This window comes from Typopeltis vanoorti, chromosome 22 (genome assembly GCF_054136105.1).
Source record: "Typopeltis vanoorti isolate ZY-2024b chromosome 22, IOZ_Tvanoo_1.0, whole genome shotgun sequence".
NCBI lineage: Eukaryota > Metazoa > Arthropoda > Arachnida > Uropygi > Thelyphonidae > Typopeltis > Typopeltis vanoorti.
The window spans coordinates 16470379-16498076 of NC_143570.1; the positions used below are offsets into that span (position 1 = coordinate 16470379).

Genomic DNA, 27698 nt, shown 5'->3' on the forward strand with positions numbered 1-27698 from the left:
CTATTATTTCCTAGCACGTGGTAACAATTGTATTTTAATAGGTGATCCACTGAATGTTTTGCTTGTATTCCATTCCTATTACTGTAACAGACACTGAAGAGGTACTATTAATTTTAGTACGAAATATTTGTCCTTTTACTAATTAAGGATATTACTGTGGTTTTTGTGTTTCTTTATTAATTAATTTACTATGCCACAGGTTCCTCTTAAAATCAGAATTATCACTTTTTTCATTCATCTTTAGACCCTCTCTAGTGTTTCCACATTATAATCAAACTAGGCAATCAGATTTGAGCACAAAAGTATGTGTAAGTTTTAAAAGAGGAAGTACCGAAAAGTATGTGTGATCAGACCACCTCCTTATTACTACATGTCAATGTCCTTTTTATCATAGCAACAATATGATGTTCTGTCTTTGCAGCATTTGCAATGTGCCCTTGGAACTTTAGTCCACTGTCTACCACTTCCTTAAGTATAGCTACTCCAATACAATATGTATCTTTATACACTGCTTGGAAAGAAGTCAATGGACATTGTTTTGTGAGGAGAAAACAGCCATGGTGCTTACTTACTTTAACAAGATGTAGGATCTTCTTTCCTGTGATTGACTGCTGTAATCCTATAGGGCATGCTTTCCACACATGTACAATAGTGACCAATGGGAATTTTGAACCATTCTTCCTGTAGGCATGTAATGAAGTCCTGTACTGTTGTGCGGTCAGATGTCCGTTGACCTCACCCAATGTTCCAGTTCATCCGAAAGATTTTTAGTAGGGTTATTAGGACTCTGTGGGGGCTAGTCAAGTGTGGGGACTTTCATGTCCACAAACCAATGTACTGTGTCATAAGGCTGCTGCTGCAATTACAGCAGCAGCAGCCTTATGACACAGTACATTGCCTTTCTGAAAGAGACAATGGTCATTTCCTTAGAAATGCCACAAAGTAGGAAGCATTGCATTGTCTAGAACAGTGTTTCTCAAACTTCAGATATCCGTGTACCCCCTTCCTAAATTTTCATTATTACCAAGTACCCCCTTATCAAAATAATAATAATAAATAAATAAAATAAAGTATATTTCATTGTAAATGTCTATTTTATTTGAATTTAGATGTACATGTAAACAAAAAAGTGCCTTATTTTTAATATAACAAAATTGATTCAAAAATATAATTATTTTTTTATCAGTCGCTATCATTTCAGGCTCACAACATACATTCGTATACGAAGATTCACGAGTGATCTCCCGTGAATTCGCAAACTATTTAAATGAAGCAGTTATCACAATTTAAGTAGGAGAATTCGTGCATAATATATAATTTATTGAGAAATATATACGTTTCAAATAATTATTTTTTTCTTAATAATGATTCTATGCATTAATGATGCATAGCCGAAAATTGCCACGTACCCCCTGAAGACCTTTCACTTACCCCCAGGGATACGCATACCACACTTTGAGAAACACTGGTCTAGAATATTCTGATACCTCTCAGAGTTCTTTATTCGTGGCAGTACAAACAGATCCAAGGCCAAACTAGGAAAAATAAGACCATACCATCGCATTGGCACTCTAAATTTCATAGTTGGGGTTACACACTCTGGTAAGAGACATTCACTGGGTATCTACTACACCTATTCATCTGCTTGGTAGAAGGTGTAGCATGATTCGTTACTCCATAACACAGTTTTCCAAGCTTAAACATCAACAAAATACATGCTCTTTGCACCCCCTGAAGATGATGCTGCATGTTGGTTTGGATAATGTGGGGCTTGTGTATTGCGGATCTACATGAAAATCCATGTTGTGAGCCTCAGTTCTGAATGTTTTTGTGCAAATTCATGTTACAGTCATTTCCCAGAATTTTGCATTCAGCATATCAACTGATGAATACCAAATTTACATATTATCCTTTATACCACCTTACTCTCATGTTTGGTGAGTGTGGTCAGTCGTCCACTGGAGGTACCATTTGTTGTTGACTCTGCATTTCCATCTCAGTATGGTATCAGTGATTGGTGAACTGGGATGGCCCAATTTGCCAACATCATATTCCTCCAATTCATACGAGCTACAAACATGTGACTCATTCCATATTATGATGCACTTTGCCCATTGGGTTGTCTGTTGACTTCTGTGTATATGTGTGTGTATGACTTGAAATAAGGTAATATTACTTTTGAGATTTTTCCATGCCATTAAGATGGTTCACAAATACTAGCTGTACATGAAAATTCCACCAAAAGGAATTGAAATTGGAATGCATATATATATACACAATAAATATATATACAATATATATATATATATATATATATATACAGTCATAAGCCTGATAGCCTAGTTTGTAAAAATGTACTTGCTCAATGTGAAGAAACCAAAAGTAGTCAAGTGACTTCTTGCTTGATGTACAACATATCTAAGACACAAAACCCAGCTTTAATATGTTTTGGAAGAGATTTTCTTAGAGCAGAGAGAGCAAGGATTCCTGAAGGTTATGTAGGGAAGTGAGTAATGAAGTGCAGATCAGATTTTTGCTTAGAGATTAGGTGAATTCAATGCATTTGCCTAAGACTGGTGAGCGTAGGAAGTAACAAGGCATGGTTTGATTAGCATTGTATTTCATAGTGAGGCCCTGTTGCTATAAATTTTTTGATTCCGTGGGTGTTTAATAATTATAGTAATAATTAGTTTAATAATTTGTTGGCCAGATGGCTAGCATATCCATTATCCAAGCAATAGGCTGCAGGCATGAAGTTAAATTTCACAACCTGGTGTAAGACAACTTTCCTGCTAATTGGAAGCCTGGAGTGACTGAAAAGGTTCAGTGTTTTGTCCCTAGAACAGGGTTATTGGATTATGTAAAATAAAAAAAATATATAAAATAAATAATGGAAAAATCCTTAGCCCACTCACAATACTGATCTACCATAGGCTCACAACCTTTCGTGGGTGACAGTCATAAAAAAAAAAAAAAATAGGCAGCCCTTGCACTATTTGGTTATAGTTGTGATACTAGTGTATTATTACGATAAAGAGCCAAGAGGCTATTTTTTCAACGGTGTAAATTAAGTTAAGAGGATAATAAATCCCTCGTTATTTTAAAACTGGATACGAAACTCGGAGATCAAAATCTAAGAGTTTCATACCGAAGAACTATCAGCGAGTCCAAGCATAAGTCATCACCTGGGCAGTACAACCCTAGGGCAACTCGTATCAAAGGTGGAGCAAGCTCCATCACTATCCTTAATATTTTCTCATAATGTAAAATACAGCTCCAAGGAGATTAATTTATATGCCTCCGGAAAAATAGCCTCTTGGCTCTTTATCGTAGTAATAATAATATATGGGTACACTGGTCTGGCAATTTGTTAGTAGGGGTATATGTAAGTTCAGTTCACTTAAACCTTGGTATTCCAGGTCTGCCCGCTCACTGATGAGACCTCAATAAAGGTCAAAACCGGTCTGGGTAGTGACCTCTCCTCATAATGTAAAACGGTAATACATCTCCTAGGAGCTGCGTTTTACATTATGAGAAAATATTAAGGCTAGTGACGGAGCTTGCTCCACCTTTGATATGAGTTGCCCTAGTGTTGTACTACCCAGGTGATGACTTGCGCTTGGACTCGCCGATAGTTCTTCGGCATGAAACTCTTAGATTTCGATCTCCGAGTTTCGTATCTGGCTTTAAAATAATGAGGGATTTATTATTCGCTTATACAAGGCTGTTAACTGTGTGTTTTTCTTGTCTCGCTTGCCTGCTTTTGTAGGATAAAAAATCTAGTTTCTAGGAGGAAGCAGTTTTCCACTTCTGTATGAGACTAGGTAATCCATTTTCATTTGAAACTCTTTTATAAAGGTTCTTTGCATCCTAGACAAGATTATAACCAGGGTCTTTCCAAACTAATGGCATTGTCAATAGCAACTGAGCTATGGTGGTTTGGAATTCATTGCAGATCAGAAAAACTGAAGCATGCAAAGTCAGAGAAGTAATATCATTGACATTACTTGAACATTTCACTAATTAAATTAAAATGACTTAATTTGTTAAATCACAAATGCATTAATCACAGGTAATTATTTAAGTACTAAATAATTATATTAAAACAATCATTACTTTCTAGAACTTTAAATATTTGAATATTATGTTCTTTGAAAAGAAATGATATTTAGGTATGCTGAAAAATACGAAATTAAATATTAAATGTTACACTTTTCTCTCCAAAGGTCTGTTCAGATGCTGCTTTATACGATGCACAAACGAGAGTTTATGTTGGTATTTACAGCTTTCTTTGCCTGCTTTGGATTATGCATATTTATTGGGTTGGCTGGTCCACCAATTACAAGTACTGTTACATTCAGAGCATCACAGTTATCTCCAAAATTAAATCATTCCAAAATGGCAGTAAGTGTTCTTTTCTTGAATGTCTTTATTACTAATAGATATATTAAATTTTGAATGAAAGTAAAAATTATAAAATAATTTTAAATATAAATGTAAGCTATTTTTAAATTAATTTTGCAAGTGTGTGCATGCATGTGTGTATTTGCAGCTGAGTTGAATAAAGGGAATGGATATACTTTGATACTGTTGAATGTTGTTAAGGCATTTGATAAGATACTACATGAAAGGCTGCTGAATAAATTGGAGGATATGGAATTGGAATTGCTGATGGACAGGTATCAAAAAGCAGTGTATGTGTTGTGGGTGGGGTGCAAATCTGAGATTTTAGGTGAACAGTAGGGTTACATGAACCATTGTTCAATCTGCACATTAATGATATTGAGAAGACATTTATTCAGTTGTTTGCTGATTACACTGGACAACACAAATTTTGCCTCTGAAATGAAAATAGCAATTCTTTATTAATTTCTGTCTTATTTCTTCACAAAAAAAAGGACCATTTTCCTCCAGTGTTATTTTTGGTAATACTCAAATTTCCAGACAAGATGAGATTTCTCTTCTTGGAATTACCCTGACATCAGGCCTCTCATGGCATAAACATATCACAACCATTGCATTCTCAGCTTCCAAAAAACTAGGATTTCTCTTTCACTCAAGACATTACTTCACCTCTAAACAGCTGTTAACTTTATACAAATCACACATCCAGCTATCAAACACTGCTCTCACATTTGGAGTGGGGCTCCTGAAAGTTCCCTCACAATGCTTGACTCAATACAGAGGAGAGCAATTAAGTTGATAAATGGCTCATCTCTTATCAACTCACTCCCCTCACTTCACATAGATGTTTGGTCTTTGCAATTTGTGTGTTCTATAAATATTTCCATGGCAGATGTTCATCTGAATTAGCATCAATAATTCCCCCCACTTAGTACTAAGCCCATTGGAACACGTACAGCTGCCACTCAACATCCTTTCACAGTACATCTTGAAACCCACAGAACAAGTTTCTTTTCCTCCTCCTTCATCCCCACTATTGCTATACTGTGGAACATTCTTTCCCCTGATGTATTTCCCAATACAGACATTTTAAATCAAATGTAAACAAGTTTCGCCTTTCCCAACCCACTACCCATATACGGTACTAACGTACTATAGGTTGATCAACCAACCTATAGTACATGTATTCCCAACATAAAAAAAAAAATTCTGATGTGCTGAACACAAAAATGACAATAAAATCTGTTAATCGGCTCTTGTTTAGAAGAGACTCAGTCCACCTTGCATACATAGGTATCACTTGGCAACTCCATATTTCACTCTCCTGATTGCAATGTATTGCATCAACCAGTTATGCACAACACTCCAAGGAGCAGTTGCATCATCATTATTGGCTGATGCAGTGCAGTTGAGTTGTCATCGTCTTATGACAGCGACGATGTGTTCATTAGTATGAAGTGAAGTCTCATAGGGTGAGCAAGTATTTGTGTGACTTCCTGTATCATAAGTACTACACAAGCAATCCTTGCAGTGTAAATCCAGCAGTAGTGATGCCTCATACTTGTGTTAATGGTGCAAATGACTTGTGTTTGCAGGGAAAAAATGTTTGCAAGCCAGAAAAAGACCATTACTATGTTAGTAAAAAAAGGCATATCAGGTTTATTTCAGATCTAGGATCGAGGGACCAGTACAAGACCTGGGCCCTACACATATGCTGGTATGTGTGCTAGAAAACTTCCGAAGTGGCTGAAAGGCGATAAAGTGTTGATGCAGTTTGCTTTTCCTATGGTTTTGAGAGAGCCAAGCAATCATGCAAATGACTGCTACTTCTGCATGGTACTGTAAAAAAAAATAATCATAATTTAAAATTATGAATCTTTTTCAATTGTTTTTTCTCTATTAATGTATAATTATTTTTGATTTCATGACATATATGATCGGCAGTTGCATTGTGTCCATTATTGATATTATTATTGTTAAAATTAAATTTAAACCATTTGAAGTTGATGTACTTACTGGTGTTAGATCCTGAATGATGGCTCTATCAAGAATAGAACTGCTCCATTCCAGATTTAACAAGAGAACAATATCAAGCAAAAGCACACTTGTACTCTTGGCAAAAGCAGACATAATATGTGAAGATGCAGATATTAACCTTGCTTAAAAAGGAATTAAAATATAAAAAAAGAGGTTGAATCTTAAATTAAAATGAAATCGAAGAAGGAAATAAATATTAAATTGTACTATGTTTAAGATTATTGTCTAAAATAAATGGAATCTTAATTTGTCAAAAACATCGATGTTAAAATATGCCATGTATAAAGTCGTGTATCATCGTGCGAACGAAAGTTCAAAGGTTGCAGTTTGACCACCAAAGATAACGTAATGAGCGATGAGTAGGCATTAGTGGAAGGTGCAAGAAATTCGTGTTCCCCGAAAAAAGCAATGTGCGTACAGCAAGGAGGTGACGCAACTCGGTGGCAGCAAATGGGAGAGCGTCGTAGACAAGTTTGGAGTGCGGAAAGAGGGCGCTATAATGGGGTTTAAAACGGATTCATGTCGTTGAGAGGAACTCTTTTTTTGTTTCTTTTTACATTTTTCTCCTGGTTCCTGTGGTGTTTCCCGGTCGCGGGTACCCTCCCCGTAGGTCTCCTGCTCGAAGTTCCCAAGCAGATCAGCCTACCTGTTATCCGACAAGACGTGTGAAGACGGCAAAGTGGCAGTGTGTTTCCCATTGCTGAGTGACGCGAATCGAAGAAAATATAGTTTGAGATGATGGCAGTGTTCTAGTTTTAGACCATCGCTGTGGATCTAACTGAAGAAAGCAGCAAAGGATTCCTTTGAAGGTAAAATGTGTTATAAGCGGTGACGCAAAAAGTTCATAAGCCCAGAAGAAACAAGTGGTGAATTTGGGACAAGCATGTGACTCCCACATGGCGGCAATCCATCGTACAGAGGGACAATCTATAATAAAGAACAGACGGAAGGATCAAGAAATCATCTAACAATGTGGTAATGTACAAATCTTTTTTTTTTTTTATGTGTTATCTATTGGTGACGAAGGTGTAAAATGGACAGAGTTTAGAAAAGAAGAAAGAGAGATTTTTGAGACAGTTTCCTGTGTTATGTTAGTCGAATTGAACTGGTAGTCTACGTTCATAAGTTGTCTAGGCCAAGTTAAATGTGTGTGGGTCATTAGTAGCAGTAATCTAGTTTAATTCCGACATCCATGTTTGTGATATAGATGAACATAAGATTCTCATTAGTGTATTTGAATAGCCTGTCTCTTTGATGATTATTACCCTGCTTTGCTTGATTTTTTAGTATTAACTTTGATTTACTTGATTATATGTGTTGTTTAAATTGTAATGTTCTTAGATATATAATAAATGTGTTTTCCTATGTATACCTGAGTTTGTCTGAGTAAGAGATTGAATTTTACCACTCACGAAAATATCGAACCTATGTTTAGAGGGAAAAAAAAAGGGGAATTTAAGATTGTCAAGGCCATGACTGTACACTGAGAACTCAATCTACCTAACTACTTAATCTATATAAGGCATTACATGAATTCTGGGAACGTTTCTTCGGATAAGAATTTCTATCCTAGAGTTCTGACTTGCGCAGCATTAACAAATAAATTTTGTCAGAGCTCGAAGAGAGAAATAGTCCCAGAAAGTCAGTTTATAAGCCAGATCTCAGTAGGCACAAGGAGAACAATAGAGGTAAAATATTTAAGAAAACAACGATGTAACAATGCCACAGCCGATAAGATGTGCTTGATCCAAAGAAATAAAAGAACTGGATCAAATACCGTGAGTAGGTCTTCGGTCTAATACTCACTAATCAGGACATTTGAAAATTTTGATAAAGGAAAAAGGGAGGGAACTTGGAAGTTAATCTTTATATAAGAGTATAAGCCAAGCGTACAAGAATATCTCTTTCATCTAATTCAGATCTGAGGGACCCAGAATTTTTTAAAAGCATAAACCCCCAGCAGATTTTTCCTCAGTTCTCAGGAGAGGACTCTGATCATGTGAGGTCCTTTTTTGACTACATAGAAGAGCTTAGGAAGATTGGGCGATGGAGTGACTTCCAGCTGCTTATTCTGCTTTGCAGTAAGCTAGTTGGAAGAGCAAAGAGTTTCTTTTACTCCTCGCCACTCCTAAAAGAGACTTTGGATTACTGGAGGTTTAGGGAAATCCTCATTTCCCAGTTTTCAAGGGTGAAAGGTGTGGGACCCAGTCTCTGGAAGCTCCAAAAGATAGTGCAAAAGGAAGGAGGTGTGCCTCTGACTTTCACAACAGGCTGCTCTCATTTGCTAGTACTATAAATATGACCGATGAGGAGAAAAATCACTTGGAATGGGCCATATTCCAGCATTATAGAGTTGGCCTAAGGCCAGAACTGAGGGAAACAGCATTCAGGAAGGGGATAACTACTTCGAGGGATCGTTTTGAGGCTGTAAAAGAAAGGGAACAGCTGCTTGGGGATATTTGTCCTGCAGCTGTAGCAAGCCCAGTTAATATGATCAAGGAAAGTACAGATGTGGATAGAAATTCCAACCCAGCAAGGGAGGGAATGGACAGGAAGGAGAAATAAAAGGTGCAGGAAGGTAATGGAAGAAATAAGACTGAGTCAATCTGTAGTGTTGCTGCCTATGAATTTAGCAAAGTTTGCTCCTTGATTAGACAGGAGGTAGAGAAGTTTCAACAGCTGCTTATAGAACGTCTTGACTTAGTGATTAATCAATTGACATTGGAATCTCCCAAGAATCATGAATCTCTTTCCTCCCAAGAAGAGGGGATAACAAAAATAGTTCAGAGTGAGGTAGAAAGATTGCAGCAACCTATGTTAGAAAGGATGGACACAATGATGAGAAAGTTGACTGAGCTGTCTGCCAGGTGTGAAAATAACTCTCCTTTATCCCTGGACGGAGAAAGTAGAAGAGGCTACCGCCGAGAACCTCCTAGGTGCTACAACTGCAACAAGTTGGGGCATATTGCCCGAGACTGCTTTGTATCGCCAGGAAACTCGAGCAAGGTATCAGCCTGAAGAGACTTCCCACTTTTATGCTGGACAACCTGATAGGAATGGACAGCAAGGCAAAGGACGGTTGCCTGACATGGTAGTAAATGGAAGAATTTGCGGGAAGGATCTCAAAGCACTCTTTGAAACCGGTTCCCAAGTTTCCATTATTTCTGAGGAATGTCTCAAGGAACTGGGGGCTTGTGTGAGTGGAAGAATCAAGAGGCTGAGGGAATCCGTCAAACTTTTAGGGATATCCCCCCCCCCACAACTCATGCCACCAAAGCAGTAAGACTAAGAATAGGATTGTCAGCATTTGGCTTGTATGCCTGGCATAACTTCCTAATTCTGCCCAAGAACTCGCTCTCACGAGTAAGATTAATTTTAGGGGAAGGATTTCCTAGGGAAACATGGTTTCTCATGTGATTTTCCAGTAAAAGGATCAGTTTCTCTGGGAAAGAAAATACTAAGGCAACATACCAGAGCCTTAGAGATCAGAGTAAAGGAGACCCCTCTGAAAAGTAGGCCCCAGAACATAGAGAATGTTAAGTTGACAGAGAACAAAGAGAACCACGTGGATTGCACTCAGCCAAATTCAAAAGCGCTTGTCTTATCACATGAGAACCAGAAATCTGATGCCGGAGGTATAGATCAAGTTGAAGGTCACAGAATGAACAACCGGTTAGAGTGAAACAAGGAAAATTCAACAATGAGGTGGTTGAAGATAGCCAAGTCCAATAATAGTAAATCTGAGAAGGCTCACAACAAAATGACAAATGACCCAGATGTTCTCAAGGAAGGCGGGATGTGTCAAGTGTCCACTCAGAAGATGCATTCTGGGCCAGGCGTGAGTCTAATTTGAGAAGATCAAGATGGAAGCGTCATCTTCAGAGAGGAGAGCGAAAACCAGAAGTTGGAAAAATTTTCTAGGGAAAATTTTTTAGGAAACGGAAGAGGCCTTTGTTAGATCTTGAATGATGGCTCTATCAAGAATAGAACTGCTCCATTCCAGATTTAACAAGAGAACAATATCAAGCAAAAGCACACTTGTACTCTTGGCAAAAGCAGACATAATATGTGAAGATGCAGATATTAACCTTGCTTAAAAAGGAATTAAAATATAAAAAAAGAGGTTGAATCTTAAATTAAAATGAAATCGAAGAAGGAAATAAATATTAAATTGTACTGTGTTTAAGATTATTGTCTAAAATAAATGGAATCTTAATTTGTCAAAAACATCAATGTTAAAATATGCCATGTATAAAGTCGTGTATCATCGTGCGAACGAAAGTTCAAAGGTTGCAGTTTGACCACCAAAGATAACGTAATGAGCGATGAGTAGGCATTCGTGGAAGGCACATGAAATTCGTGTTCCCCGAAAAAACAATATGTGCGTACAGTAAGGAGGTGACGTAACTCGGTAGCAGCAAATGGGAGAGCGTCGTCAGAAAGAGGGCGCTATAATGGGGTTTAAAACGGATTCACATCATTGAGAGGAACTCTTTTTTTGTTTCTTTTTACGTTTTTCTCCTGGTTCCTGTGATGTTCCCCGGTTGCGGGTACCCTCCCCGTGGGTCTCCTGCTCAAGGTTCCCGAGTGGATCAGCATGCCTGATATCTGACAAGATGTGTGAAGATGGCAAAGCGGCAGTGTGTTTCCCGTTGCTGAGCGACGCAAATCGAAGAAAATATAGCATGAGATGACGGCAGTGTACTAGTTTTAGACCATCACCGTGGATCTAACTGAAGAAAGCAGCAAAGGATTCCTTTGAAGGTAAATCGTGTTATAAGTGGCGATGCGAAAAGTTCGTAAGCCCAGAAGAAACAAGTGGTGAATTCGGGACAAGCACGTGACTGCCACATGGCGGCAATCCATCGTACAGAGGGACAATCTATAACAAAGAACAGACGGAAGGATCGAGAAATCATCTAACAATGTGGTAATGTACAAATCTTTTTTTTTTTTTTATTTGTTATCTATTGGTGACGAAGGTGTAAATAGGACCGAGTTTAGTAAAGAAGAAAGAGAGATTTTTGAGAGTTTCCTGTGTTATGTTAGTCGAATTGGACTGGTAGTCTACGTTCATAAGTTGCCTAGACCAAGTTAAATGTGTATGGATCATTAGTAGCTGTAATCTAGTTTAATACCGACATCCATGTTTGTGATATAGATGAACATAAGATTCTCATGAGTGTATTTGAATAGCCTGTCTGTTTGATTATTATTACCCTGCTTTGCTTGATTATATGTGTTGTTTAAATTGTAATGTTCTTAGATATATAATAAATGTGTTTTCCTATGTATACCTGAGTTTGTCTGAGTAAGAGATTGAATTTTACCACTCACAAAAATATCGAACCTATGTTTAGAGGAAAAAAAAGGGGAATTTAAGATTGTCAAGGCCATGACTGTACTGAGAACTCAATCTACCTAACTACTTAATCTACATAAGGTATTACTTGAATTCTGGGGAAGTTTCTACGGATAAGAATTTCTATCCTAGAGTTCTAACTGGCACAAGCATTAACAAATAAATTTCGTCAGAGCTCGAAGAGAGAAATGGTCCCAAAAAGTCAGTTTAGAAACCAGATCTCAGTAGGCACAAGGAGACCAATAGAGGTAAAATATTTAAGAAAACAACGACGTAACACTGGATTCTGATCGTTGTGTTACTTTTAATTTTTTTTTTTTTATTATTATAATTTAAAATTGTTAAGTGTTGAGATATTTGTTGTGTTTTGTAAAGACATTCTCTTTTCACTAATATAGCATAAATGGCACAACTGACAGAGTTTATTTAAATAACTGGAACAGCTGGTCACAGTAAATGAAAAATAATAGCAGCACCACCACCTGTTTCGGGAGGCAACACAAGGAAGAAGAAGTGGACAATAGCATATCCGAATATACCATTTGCTCTCCAACCAGTTCTGCACGACAAAGGACTTTCCTGAACCTCTGAAAGAATTTTCCATCAATTCAGAGGATGGAGGCAAACCGATGTCTGGTTCTCCTGAGCTTTTGTTGTCTAATGATGATTCATATATCAGCCACTGTGCATCATCTGCACCACACATTCTCACACAAGAAGAACGGAATGATCTTGTTTGCAATCTGGAGCTGTTCAAGGCCAGAGCGGAGTTATTAGGATCAAGAGTTCTACAATGGAATCTTCTCAAGGAAAATGCCCGAGTGGCTTTGTTTCACACTCATCATGATCAGTTTGTGCCTTAGTTCCAAAAGGAAGATGACCTTATGTTCTGCTATGATATAGAAGGTCTGATGAATGTCTTTTGAATCAAACATGATCCACACGAATGGTGACTATTCATAGACTCGCGTCGAAATTGAGTCTCAAGGTGATGTTGCTTCATAATGGAAACCAGCTTCCATCTGGATATGCTGTCTACATGAAAGAAACCTACAACAACCTAAAATAACTGTTGACTTTCTTCAATACAGCAAGTGCAGCTGGCATCTCTGTGGTGAACTTAAAGGTAGTGTCTGTGTTGAAAGTCTGTAGCTGGGATATACAAAGTACTTTTGTTTTTTGTGAACGGGAAAGTCTAGCAAGAACTTTGCACTATGTGAAGAAAGATCCTGGCCTGCGAGCAAATCTCTGAAGGTCATCGAGAAGAATATGCACCACCCAACACTTGCAGAAATGCACAAAATTCTGCTACTGCCCCTACTCATCAAACTCGGTCTGGTAAAAAACTTCATAAAAGCCATGGACTGGACTGGATCAGCTTTCAAGTACCTGGCTGACAAGTTCCCTCGACTCAGCAAAGCCAAAATTAAAGGGAGTTTTTGTGGGTCCTCAGATTCAAGAGCTCCTCCTTGATGAGATGTTTGACAACCTGCTACAGGGTGATGAGAAAAAAAATCTTGGGATGTATTTCATCTGGTGTCAGCTAACCTCCTTGGAAATGTCAAAGCAGAAAACTGCAAGTAACTGGTTGAGGACTTGTCTCTGTATCACAACTTGGCTGCAATATGTCCTTAAAAATATGCTTGCTCTATTCCTACTTGGATTTCTTCCCCAAGAACTACAGCATGGTTAGTGATGAGCATAGTGAACATTTCCATCAAAAAATTGCAACAATGGAGAAATGATACCAGGGAAAGTGGTCCACTTCCATGTTGTTTGACTACTGTTGGATACTCACTAGAAAGCAACGTCGGATGTAGAAGTGAACATTTACCGGTATATGTGACAATTACATATATTACTCTATTATATAAGAAACTGTTGTGGATCTCTCGCAAACTGTAGCCAATTTTGCATTTTCATCACATGTTTGTGATCAGCACACCTCAAGATCTATAAGAAAACTAAATTAATCTAGGAGTATGATTTTTCTAAAATTTTGTTGTCCAGTGTAATGCAAAGATAAGCAGTGAAATCAGAGATGCTGCTAATATAGAATGATTTTAATATATAATATATAAATGAACTTATAGAATGATTTTAATAGGCCAGAACTGTAGGCAGATGATAATGGCTGTCAACTGTCATTTCAATGTCAGTAACATAAAGTAATGATGCACTTCAAAGTTATGGCACACAGGAAATTGAAGTTCAGAGGTCACATAGCAAAAAATTCAATTACATTTCAAAATCATTGCCAAAACGAACATTGATATATAAGGAAGTAATCTCTTTACAAGGCCTTGATATGACCATACCTTTGAGAGGGCTATATGGTATGTAGTGTCTGAGGATAGCTCCTGACCAGATAAATGATATTTTGAGTAGTAATTGATGAATTTGCATAGTATTTACATAGTATTGTTTACTTTTAGTATTTTAACGTGTCTGGGTGATTTTTGTGTATTTTTCGAGTATTTTAATAGTAAATTGATAGATACGATTATCTGTGCACATGGCTCCCATGAAGAGGAATACAAAGATGGCATCCAGGTCGCCATATTTGTCTGAAAATCTTAACTTAAAAGACTTGATTCAGTGTACCGTTTGCGAAATGTATGCATTGAGGAGAGCGGTTGGAGTCTGGTTAAACAACGATAGTGGAGTGAATGTGTGCAAAAAGTGTAAAGAATGTGAGGATTTAAAGAGTGTTTCAGGTCGTGTGAGTGATATCGTTGTCGAAAGTGAGAATCTAGATAACAGCGATATTCAAGGTATGAATGATGATATTTATGAGGTAGTACCTGATAGCTGTGAGAGTGGCGTTGAAAGAGAGAATGAAGTTAAGTATACAGAACAATTAAATGAATCATCGGAGAATAAAAATGATGACACAATGAGTGAAATAGCACTATTACGTGGAGCGATACATAGAGTAAATCAGCAGCTGGAGCATTGGCAAAAATCTTTAATAAGCGTACCAACTAATAATCGGCAAAAGTATGATAGAAAAAATAAGGGTATGAAAGTGAGTATAAACAAAATGAAAGAGCGTGTGTTGTATGGGAATTCCTTAGTAAGAGGTATGTTAGTTGAGAGTTTTTAACAAAATTGTACCAACCCAGTGCGAACGTAAAGAATGTAAGCGAGTCAAATAGAATGCAAAAGCAGCGGGTGAAAGAATTGTTAGTGGTAGCGGGTACAAATGATTTGAAAGGAAACAAAAAGGCTATGAGTGAGGATGTGAAGGAATTGATTGAGGTAGCAAAAGAAAAGAGTGAGAGAGTTAGGATGGTGAGTCTGTTTCCGCGGTATGACAGTGAAGAGTATAGAAGGAGGGCCATAATTGCTAATGACTTTATGCGTGAATTATGTTTGATGAGAGGTGTGGAATTTGTGGAATGAGTTCGATGGGCGAAAGGAGTTATATAAAATGGATGGTTTACATTTGAATGGATTTGTTCTATGGAGACTTGAAAAGGTGTTGTCGAATGTAGTGGAAATGAATGTACAGAACCAGGGAAACTAGAGTTATTAAGGGGGGGGGGAAATAGATATGCAGATTTTAGGGAGACGGTTGAGTGTGTGAATGTGTGTAATATGCCCAAGCGAGTAGGAATGACCATGAATCAGAATGGGATAGTTAGTATAAGGCATCAAAATAGGGATGGGACAAATCAGCTTCTGCAATTCATGTATACAAATGCCAGAAGTATTAGGAACAAGAGGGAACAATTTTTGGCCTTGGTTGGCACTTCCAGACCACAGGTTATTGTCATTAGTGAAACATGGCTGATAGATGATGACACAGCTAGTGGGATTGAATGTGAGGGGTATGGTGTGTTCAGGAGAGACAGGGAGAATAAAATGGGGGGGAGGTGTGTTATTGATGATAGCGGATGAGCTACGGCCAAGGAGAATAGAAGTGAAACTGCAGGATAGAGAAAAGAGCACATTTGAGGCTATTTGCTGTGAGATTGAAACTAGCAGAACAAAATATACAGTTGAGTGCTGCTATAGACCAGGTGATGGAATAGATGGTGGAGATAGTATGCATAAGCAAATAGAAGAAATGAGTGGAAGGAGGGTACTTATTACGGGAGATTTCAACTATGATTAATTGACATCGATTGGAAGGAGGAGAGGACACATGAGAGAAAGGAATTGAATTTTATGCGGTTATTAAGGGATAACTATCTGCGACAGCATGTAATGGAAAATACTATGGGTCAGAGAGTGCTTGACCTGGTAATTGCATCGGAGAATTTAGCTGTAACGAATATGACCATGTTGCCACCATTTGGTGAGAGTGATCATGGGGTCTTGACTTGGGAGGAGGCTAAAGGTGTGGAATTTACAATTAAGACAGGGTACATGTGGAATTATTGGGCTGGTAAGTATGACAAGCTTAGGAGATTGATTGGTACAGTGCCATGGCATGTACAACTGCAAGCGCTAGAAGTTGACAGTGCATGGGAGGCGGTTAAAAAGTGTTTGCATGAAGCAATGACTGACTGTATACCTAGAGTCCGAATAATAAATCAAGTAGGAGTTAAATGAATGAATAACACCATTAAGCTTGAGCTGCAAAAAAAGAAACAGCTATGGAGGGAATTTAAGGAGAAAGGTGACCGGCAGGCACATGAACTGTATAAAGCCCAGGCCAGAAGGGTAACGAGTGTGGTAAGAAAAGCAAAAAAGATTACGAAAGAACATTGGCCATGCAGGCTAAAGAGAATCCTAAACAATTTTTTTGATATGTTGCAAGTAAAAGAAAAAATGTATATGGCAGAATCATTTTAAAGAATGCCAGTGGTAGAGAGGTAACCGAATCACTGAATTACTGAGCGAGCACTTTGCAAGAGTATATCATCCAGGTGGTGACATTGCAGAAATGAATAAACCAATAGATTATACGGGAATTGTGGTGAATGAGGTGGAGGTGAGTAGTCTGTTGGAAAACTTCAATGTCAATACATCTGTGGGATTGGATGGTATACCAGCGCGTGTCGTACGTGAAGCAGCTAAAAAATTGTCAGTCCCCTTGACCATTATGTTTAATCTGAGTCTCGGGTCTGGGTTAGTCCCGAGGGAGATGGAAAGAGGGGAAAATGGTTCCACTGCATAACAGAAGTTCCAAGGCTACTGTTGTAAATTACACCAATTAGCATATCAGGAATCATTGTCAAGGTCTTGGAAAAACTAGTCAAGAGAAGAATACAGAATTGGATAGATGAAAATGGGATACTCTATGCAACATGGTTTTGTGAAGGGTAGATCATGCCTCAGTAACATGCTCACATTTTATAACACAGTGATGGCTGAACTGGATAAGGGTAATGGGGTTTACAGTGGTTCTACTGGACCTTGCCAAGGCCTTTGATAGGATACCACATGGAACTCTAATCAGTAAACTGGAGTAGATGGGGATACATATAGGGTTAGTGAGATGGATAGGAGGGTGGTTGATGGAGAGATACCAGAGAGTGGTTTATTCAGGAGTGGAGTCCAAAAGACAGCTTGTGACTAGTGGGCCGCAGGGCTCTGTTCTTGGACCACTACTTTTCAATTTGTTCATTAACGATGTAGGAAAGGATCTGAGAGGAAGTGTTCACTTGTTTGCTGATGATGCAAAGTTGGGTAGAGCAATTGTGAGTGCACAGGATGTCAAAATTTTGCAGGATGATTTGGATAGTTTGGAGGACTGGGCTAGGAAAAATGGATGTCAATTTAACGTGCCAAAGTGTAAGGTTATGCATTTTGAAGTGAAAAGATTAGCAGCAGTATATCACATTGGTGGAACCGTACTCCAGGAGATTGATGAGACCAGGGATTTGGGAGTGTTGGTGGATAGTGAGTTGAAGTTTAGGGGGCACATTGCAAAAATGGCTAAATCAGCTCATCAAATCACTTGGTTACTGAAAAATACTTTAACATGCAGAGACAAACAAGTTATTGTTCCTCTATATCGAGCCCTGATAAGACCCCCATCTGGACTACTGTGCCCAGATATGGGTGCCAGGATTTCTTCTTGATGGGGAGGAGGTGGAGAGGATCCAGAGACAAGTGACCAAGATGGTGGCAGGTCTGCGGAATGAACCTTATGAGAATAGATTGAAGATTTGTGGGTTGCAAAAATTGGTTGATAGGCAGAAAAGGGGTGATATGATTGAGACATTCAAATTACTGAAGGGTTTCTATAAGATTAATCCAGAAGATATTTTTGAGAATAGGACTGGTAGTGGGAGGACTAGGGGCCATACATGGAAGCTGGTCAAGAATGTGATTAACAAGGGTGTTAGAGCTAGGTTTTTTACTTGGAGAGTGGTAAATGAGTGGAATAAGCTGCCAGAGTCTGTTGTGGGTGCTATGACTGTGAATGAGTTCAAGGCGAAGTATGATAGATACTGTGTGAATGTTGAATAGCTGTTCTTGACATGATGTTAGGGCCTCCCTCGATGAGTCTGTCGACTCCTTGGAGTTGCCCGAAATAATAATAATAAATACCTGAATTACTGTGTGCAGATTTGGTCGTCTGGGTTCCAAGGGAATAAAGAAGGTGTGGAAAGGGTGCAAAGAAATCCAAAGATGTTGTGGAGACTATGGAATACAGATTATTAGATCAGATTGATAGTATGTTGACTGCAGTTAGAAAGAGGGTGATATGTTAAAGGCATATGCCTATAAACTTCTGAAAGTGTTATTGGATAATTACAGATTTTGGTATATGGAAGTGGAGATAGGAGAAGGGGACATCTGTGGAAATTAAGTTTCTCTATATAGTTAAGAAAGAAGTGAGAGCTAGAATTTTCTCTTGCAGAGCAGTGCATGAGTGAGTGGAACAGCTTCATTCTCTTGTTACTCTTTTGTAAAAGGTAACCAGATTACTAAAACAAGAGTACCCCTTAACAAATCCATGCTGGCCTGCATAAATAATATTACCTTCATCTGCCCAATTCTGTATACAAGTTCTCACCAATTTCTCCACAATCTTAACAACTACACAAGAAATACAGAGGTCTGTAGTTTGATACTTCCATTCTACCAGTGGTACTATCTTATCCCTTCCGCTCTCCAGGAACCCACCCCATTGCACGACTTTCATTTAACAGTGAAGTTAATGCCATTCCCTTAAAGTTCCCGAAGTGTCAGCTCATTCCCTTAAAACATTTGGTAAACTTCCATCTATTCCCTCCCTCCTGCCGTATTGACATTTTAGCATACTCAGTATTCAGAATGCATCCTCTTCACTTCTAACACTCCACCACTTGTTATCATTCTAGGAATAAAGCCTGTAGTACCAAGATGGAACACTGTAATAAAGTGATCGTTAAATAGCTCAACTATATCATCTGCTTTGATCACCTGATTTCGATATCTGACTAGCAAGGTAATCTGTCTGCTCTCATTTTTCTTCCTACTTGCCACATAACTAAAAAAACTCTTGGGATTCTCCTTGGATTATAGTGCCAGTCTCCTCTCATATTCTAATTTTTCTCTCTTTACAATACTAGTCACTTTCCTAAGCCTTACATTGCTCATGCACCTGCTCTTCACCTCTCTTTATGTCTTCCATAATCTCTTTTTCTTCTGCAATTATTCCTTTGATCATCCATTTTTGATGCCAAATTGCTTTATCTTCTTCTTCACTCGAGATGTACAATCTGCCATTGCTATGAACAGTTTTTTCTTAAGTATCTCCCATGCACAAATGAGCCCTCTTCTTTCAAATTCTTTCATCCATTGTATTGCTGCAAGGTGCTTTCTAAGTCTATGATAGTTACCTACCTTATAATGCCACATAACTATCTTCTGTTTTAATAGCTCCACGTGCCTATTATTATCATCAACACACCTGAAGACCTTGGAGATCTGAACAGCAGAGTAGGAAATAAATCCCACAAGGCATACGAAAAAATTTGGAGAAAAGAGCAAAGCCAATAATAATAGTAAGTATTATTATTATTACATGACACCTCCAGAGAGTCCAAAGACTCATCAAAGGAGGGCATCTATTCTAAACTCCGTCTCCACCACTCAATTCACCAACTACGCCGAACCACAACTACACCAATGCCATCTTCTGCCCACCACCTTCACAGACAATCACAAACATCCATGCCCACGGCGGGATTCGAACCCACATCCTTTTGGCTGGAGAGTGGATTTGCTAGCCAACCAGGCCAGCTTCTTTGACATCAGCTCAGAACATGAACTAGTCATTACTAACGCCATGTCTTAACATAAAGATATTGACATGGAGAGAAGACACAAGAAATATGAAAAGCCTTATTGACTACGTCATTGTTGATAGTGATATTATGCTTGTTCAGGATACAAGAGTGTACAGAGGATTTGAAATTGGAAATGACCATTACTTAGTATTAAACAGGATAAAAATGAATATCACATTGAAAAGAACAGTATGTAAGAAAGTTTTAAAGAGAATTAAAGTTAAGTAGCTTTTACAGGTAAATTGCAGCTTGACTATACAAATATTATTGAAGAAAAAATTAAACAAATTGAAAACAAGAACCACACCTTGGAGTCTCAGTGGCAAACTCTAAAAAAGACATTGATTGATTCAGCTAGGGAGGTATGTGGTGAAGTTGATGGAAGGATGGAAAAATAACAACACCATAGTGGACACAAGAAGTTAAGCATTCCTGGAAAAGAAGGAAAGCATACCAAAAGTTCCTAGCAAATAAGTTTTTCAGATGTCCTAAAAGAATACAGAGAAAAAAATGTAAGATAAGCTATGTGTAAAAATAGCTAAACAAAAGTCAAAAATAGCTAAATAAAAGCATATATCCTTACAGACATGTATAATGTTTGCATTATGGGATACTAAGGCAAGTGATGTGAAGTCATTAGCCTCTATATACAAGTAGACCAGTCACGAAGTTACTTCACACACAAATTTTGTTTGCCTACACTTGGATGAAGGATTAAACCAAGAATATAATTTCTTGGCATCTTTAATTTTATAGTATAACCAAGGAAAAAAACTTTCAGCATCTATCTTTAATCTGGAGTAGATGATAATCGACAAGAAATGCTTCAGTGTGGAGTTAGAAAAGTTTTGCAGTAACTACATTGCATAATTCAGAGCGCCTGGTCAGAAGATCGTCTGATTAATTGGAGTAGAGCTCTCATAGTACCCATCTATAAAAAAGGAAATAAAGCTGAATGTGAGAATTACAGAGAAATTTCTCTATTCCACATATGATTTATGCAAGCAGAAAGATTGTGGAAGCGAAACTTGGAAAAGAACAAGCTGGGTTCAGGCAAAATAGAGATTGTCAAGATCACATTTTCACTTTAAGACAAAGAGTTAAGAAAGTTGAGAGTCGTGGAAATATGACAAGGATCGGTTCTGAAAAAAATAAGTGGGATGAACAGATGGCATCAATGTCAGAATCACATTAAAAATGAAAGTATTAAAAAGGAACTTGACATTATTAGCATTCAAGAATATGTCAGTAGAGCTAATCTAAGGTGGTATGCCCGCATAAATAGAATGGGTGAAGAAAGGTTAACAAAACAATTTGATGCCAAGATGGCAGGAAAGAGACCTAGAGGAAGACTAAGGTCTGGGTGGATTGATTCAGTCAGAAGTGCCTTAGAAGCATGAAATGTTAGATATGACAGTATTGGAGTGCTCACAAGTATTAGACTGATTTGGAAGAAAATTGTTGATAGGAGATTAATAATAATGTAAACTTAATCATGTAGTGCTGTCATAGTAACCTTGAACTTGGGGATACATATCAGGAAATTGATGATGATTATCATCAACAGACCTCCATGTAGTGAAGAGACTCTTCGTGTCATGTCCCACTCTCACATGCACAGCTCATCATACCTCGATTTAAATGCATTCACTGTTCCTGCACTCACCACACTCTCGGACATTGCATTCCAATTACCCACCACTCTCCATGCAGAAAATCTACTCCTCACCTCCTTGCTCACATCCATCTTATACAGCATCCAGGATGGTGTCTCGTTCTCCCACATCTCCAGATATTCTATGAAAAATCTCATGCACGTTAATCTGGTAATTGCCCCTTACCAACTTATACATCTCGATCACGTCACCCCTCTTCCTTCTATCCACTAGGCTCTGTAATTTGCATTCTCTCAATCTGTCCACATATTCCACATTCCAGACACCAGAAACCAATTCAGTCAATCATTTCTGAACATTCTCCAACATCTCATCATCCTTTTGAAAATCTGGTGATGAAATCTGTGCAGAGTAAAATATATGTGGCCTGATCAAAGGCTTGCACAGTGGAATCAAAACATCCTTACTTCTACATGTCAGTGTTCTCCTCATCATTCCCATAACTTGCTGTGTTGTCCTCACAGTTTTAGCAAAATGTTCATGAAATTTCAAGTCCCTATCCATCATCATTCCCAGATCTTTCATTTCCTTCATCTCCTCTAAAATATCCCCCACCAATCCCATACTCTACAGTCCATCTTTGCTTCCCAAATTTTAAAACCTTATACTTTGACATTAAACTGAAATAGCCACACACTTGCCCATTCAGACAGTCTATTTAGGTCATCATGCAAAGTTACAACATCTGCTCTACTTTCATAACTTTCCTCCAAGCCATGACTACATGGTCACTCTCACTAATGCAGGGCAAGTACGTCATCTCAATCACAATCAGATCCTCTGATGCCATGACCAAATCCAAAACTCTTGATCCTCATGTTCCCTCCACCACATGCTGTCTAAGACAGTTGTCTCTCAAGAAATCCAACCATTCAGTTCCCTTATTACTGCATATTCTGCTCTTTATATCACTATAGTTAAAGTCCCTATAATGATCAGTCACTTTGCATTTGGCAAAGTAATTTGCCTAAATATTTCCTGCTCATCACCATCTATATTCCCTTGTCTGTAGCAACATCCCACTAAATATCTTGTCTTATAAACATCTATCTTATACCATATACTCTCAAAGTCATTAGTGTTATTTCCACTGAGATTCTCTGCCCTGAGAGCACACAGTTAATCTCTTATCATTCTGACTCCACCACCACATTTACCTTCCCTATCTTGCCAAAATATGCTATACTCTTCGATTTCTATCCTTTTTAGAACATTCTCCTCAGTTAACCAAGTTTCACTGATACCAAAAACTGTTGGAGAGTGAGTCAATCATTGCCACCAACTCATTCCCTTTATTCCTAATGCTCCTAGCATTTGTATACAGAAAAACCAGTGTATTGAGTATTCTTATAGCCATTATTACTCCCCCCTCATCCTCCAACTGGCATAAAATAGTATATATCCCCCCTCATTTCCACTATCCCCACATGAGGCCATTCCTGCAACATTCCATCTATGCAATTCTACTTTTCCTGTCCTAACAACACATTCACTTGTCAAAAAAAAAAAAAAAAAAAAAACCCTCTCCAAATGTCTGCTCCCTTCTGCATTCAAATACAATCCATCTCTTGCATTCCTCTTCTATCCTCAAACATATTCCATACATCCACATATTCCAGACCTCTTTTCCTGCACATTTTTGCTATCATCTCATTCGGCATCACTACTCTTCTCCTACACCCTGCATTATCATAATGGATCAACACACTGATCTTACCTTGGACACATTTCTGCTGCACTATGTCTAAACATAAACCTCAAATCTCATGCTACACAATTCACACTTCTTCTCGCATCTCCTCTGTTGCCAGTACTTTTACACACATGCGCATGCATGCACACATATTTTTGTTTTGTTTTGTTTTGTATATACTTATACTGGATGATGCAGCAAGGCACATGACATGCAGTTTATGAATTTTCTCCACAGCAACACCTGATGCTGGGCTTGCAGTTTGACCTTCTGTCCTTTCATTTACTGTATAATGCAATTAAAAATATTTAATTCACTTACATAATAAAATATGTAATTCATTATGTAATTCCTGCAGTCAAGTATGGATTTAAAAAAGAGGTATTATTCACTACTATCATAACATTTAGATCATATTGACTCCATCTTAGTAATTAGGGGACTTTTTCAACATGAACAGGAATTAATAAGTGATATAGAGTATACATTCCTTACTTGTGATCTTTCAGCAAATAGAATTGACGGATGTAGAGAAAGATGGCTTGGTGTAAGATCACAAGTAAGTGATATAGAGTATATCACTTATTAATTCCTTTATAACTTAAATTCCTTTATAGCTTAAATCATTCAGCATATTTTGTTTACACTATATAGCTTTTGATTTCATTAGTCACCCACCTTATACCAAATAGTGCTTTTTTTTCCATAAGGAATGCAATTTGCCATGCTGCTGAAAAATATTTCTTAACCAGCTCTCATGCACTTCTGATATCTTTCATTTTCAATTCTTCCTTCTACAAAACTACCCTTAGCTGATTTCTAAGATTATTATATTCACTTACCTTATAATTTCACCTAATTTCCTTTCTTCTCAATACTTCTAATCTCTTCAACGTCAAAATCAAGACCATGTTCACTTTGATAGCCTCAAAGTGGCTATCAAAGGATGTGATTGTATGACAGATATCTCAGTTCAATCACATCGTTTGATGCTAGTACCAAATCCCAAATTCATGGTTCTCGTATTTTCTCTCTCTCTGTATATATGTGTGTTGCCCGAGACATTTGGTCCTCAATATTCCAAAAATTCCAATTTCTCTGTCCATTTATACTGTTATAGTTAAAATCCCCTATAATAACTCACTTTGTACTTGCTGAACTTATCTTCCTAACATTTCCTGCTCATCACCCTCTGTATTTCATGGCCTTTTAAGCAACATTTCACTGAATATCTTGTCCTACTGATGTCTACTGCACACCATGCACTTTCAAAACTGTTAGTGCCATTTCCTTCCAAATTCTCAACTCTTAGAGGACACAACTCATCACTGATCATAAGTAACACCACTGTTTCCACCTCATTTGCCCTTCTTATCCTTATTATTGCTGCACAAAAGCTTTTACAAGTCAAATAGGTTGTTCTTGGAATTAACAGAAGCCTTGAAACATACTCCAAACCTCAAGAAGTACAGGGTGTTCGGGATAAATTTGACAGTTTCGTAAGGAAAAAGAAAATCTTCTTTGTATCTATTAAATTTAATGAATTGACAAAAAAACATTACAGGCAGAGTTAATTACAATACTATCAACAAGATTTACTCAAAATAACCACCATTAGCATCGATCACAGCTTCAATTCTGCTTCGGAACCTCGAACAAGCTGATGCTACAGTCTCCCTGGGAAGGGCCGCAAAAACTGTTTTAATTTTATCCATTAACTGGGCTTTTGTATTACTGGAAGTGCGATTGGTGTCTTTTTCAACTGCGCCCCATACAAAATAATCCATGGGGTTAAGGTCTGGGGAGTTTGGAGGCCAAACATTTGGACTGGTGAAGTCGTAGAAATTTTCAGACAACCATTTTTGACTTTTCCCAGAGGTGTGGCAAGGGGCCGAATCCTGCTGCCATACATACGGCCTACCATTGGCTACCCTTGTTATCCAGGGCTTGACTACAGTTAGCAACTCCACGAACAAAGCCCGAATTCCAATGCCAGGGTTCTTCAACACCTGTTCCTGCAGATTTGCGAGGAATTCTGCTGTACGAACGCAATCAGATCGTCTGCTAGGGATCTTTCTTCTTGCTACATCCTCGTAGTCACCATTGCAAGTCTCTAGTTCATGCCTGATTGTTTTTACTGTATTCAGGGAGCATTGGGCAGCAGTCGTAATATCCTTATTTTGATGGCGGGCACGAATCATCATGATACAAGTTATTCTCTTCCATGATTCAGGTGGGTTCCAGCTATCCATCCTTTCTGACATCTTGTATATGAATGAAGAAGGGTCCAAACTTTTAAATGAAGAGAAGTGTGTGTTAATACATGTAACTTACGGAAAAATATAATTAATTATAAATATGTCAAATTTATCCCGAACACCCTGTATGTCTGTATAAATCTACCAAAGATTTGGGAGACAGTCATCCTAAGACCAAATTAATACCTGCTTTCTCTCTTGTTTTTTTTTTTTTTCCAACTTAGATGGCACCTAATTAGGACTTTAGTCTTTGTATTGAATGCTACAATTGCTCATACTAGTCCCACTGTTACACCAGATTGTGGTTGTTTCGCTACTGTAACAAACTTTGTTTGTGTGCTCTGAAGATGCTGAATAGAATACCAGTGAAATATTAGCAATTAAATGAATAAATAGTTATTTTCTTATCAATCTGTGTTTGCATCTATACTGTTAAAATCCAATCAACATGTAGTTTCTCTGTCCTAGTGCTCTCAGCTTGCCCAGAGAACAAGTCTTTCCCAATGCCTACATCCCTCTATATTCAAATGTATTCCATCTCTCTCTCTCTCTCTCTCTCTCTCTCTCTTGCATACAGCTCTCTTCTATCCTCAAATGCACCCCAGGCATCCACATATTCCAGGCCTTTCTTTTGACACATTCTCATTATGGGAATGTGAATGTGGAAGATTAACAAAACAAGTAAGGTGTGTGGTAGGAAAAAGTCCCAGAGGATGACCAAGATATAGTTTATTTAACACAGTAGTAGTAGAAGTTTAAAAGATTTAAGAATCCAATCAGAGACCTAACAAATAATAGAGAAAGATGGAAGAAAGTTATTTATCAGAAACTAGTCATGAAATCTTAATTTTGTTGGAATCAGATTATGGATTTCATTATCTGTCAAAATGTTGATATATAGATCATTTAATTGTTTTAAAAATAATCTTTGATTATTGTTGATTAAAACTGATTTTTTATTTTAATTAGCATGGTAATTTATTCTATTGTCATAATTTCAATGAAAGCTAAAGTATTTTATTATGACCTAAAATTTTTATTGTTACCCAAAAAAGGAAGGTGACAAGTTGGGGTACCGCAAGGTTCTGTTCTCAAACTACTGTTGTTTAAATTATATATCAGTGATATAGTTCATGGTCTGAAAGGAGATATTCTCTTGTTTACTAATGATGCTAACTTAGGAAGAACAATGTCAGGAAGTTCTGATCTGTTGTTATTGCAAGAGAATTTGAATAGGTTGGCGCTTTGAGCTGAAAAATGGGGATGTCATTTCGATGTTGCTGAGTGTAAAGTTATGCACTTTAGCCAGAGAAGATGGAATGAGGTCTACCACACTGGAAGAACTTTGCTTCAGGAGGAGAAAGAAGCAAGGGATTGGGGCATCTTGGTGGATAGGGAACTGAAGTTCAGTGGACATATCATGATGGTTGTAAGGGTTACCCAAAAAATTGCTGCTATAATGTAAAGAATGTTTACATCAAGGAGGTGATAGTGCCACTCTATAAGGTGCTAATTAGGTCTTATTTGGATTTCTGTGCACATCTGGTTACCTGGCTATATTGGTGATAGGAAAACATTGGAGAGTGTGCAGAAGAAAATAACTAAAACTGTCTCAGAACTGAAATATTCAGTATGAGGACAGATTAAGGGAATGTGGTCTCCAGAGATTGGCAAATAGGAGGTGGAGGAGCTGATGCAATTAAGATGTATAATCTGGTGGGAGAACCTACCAAATAGACCCAGGAGAATTATTGCTTAGGATGGATGATTCAAGAACAAGAGGTCATCTCTGGAAACTGTACAAAAGGTCATATGAATAAAGAGGTGAAAACAATATTTTTTTGGGCAGGTTGTGAATGAATGGAATGCATTGTCAGAATGGATAGTGAATGTGGCATTATTGAATGTGTTCAGCACAAGGTTATTGTGGTCTGTGAATGTTCAACCTTGTGATGAGTCTTTGGACTTCATGGTGACTTGGAAATAATATTAATACTATAACTTTATCAAATTGCTGAATTCTCATACATTTCT

At 37.8% G+C, this 27698-nt stretch overlaps 1 protein-coding gene across 1 annotated transcript in view; it reads left to right on the forward strand.

The window, feature by feature from the left end:
- The window catches only part of LOC150094186 (transmembrane protein 181), a 324122-nt gene that overhangs the window by 26188 nt on the left and 270236 nt on the right, over positions 1 to 27698 (forward strand). Inside the window, exon 2 of the mRNA XM_090411991.1 lies at positions 4227 to 4404. Within this exon, the coding sequence (XP_090268117.1) occupies positions 4227 to 4404 (178 nt within the window). The remainder of the gene's footprint in view (positions 1 to 4226; positions 4405 to 27698) is intronic.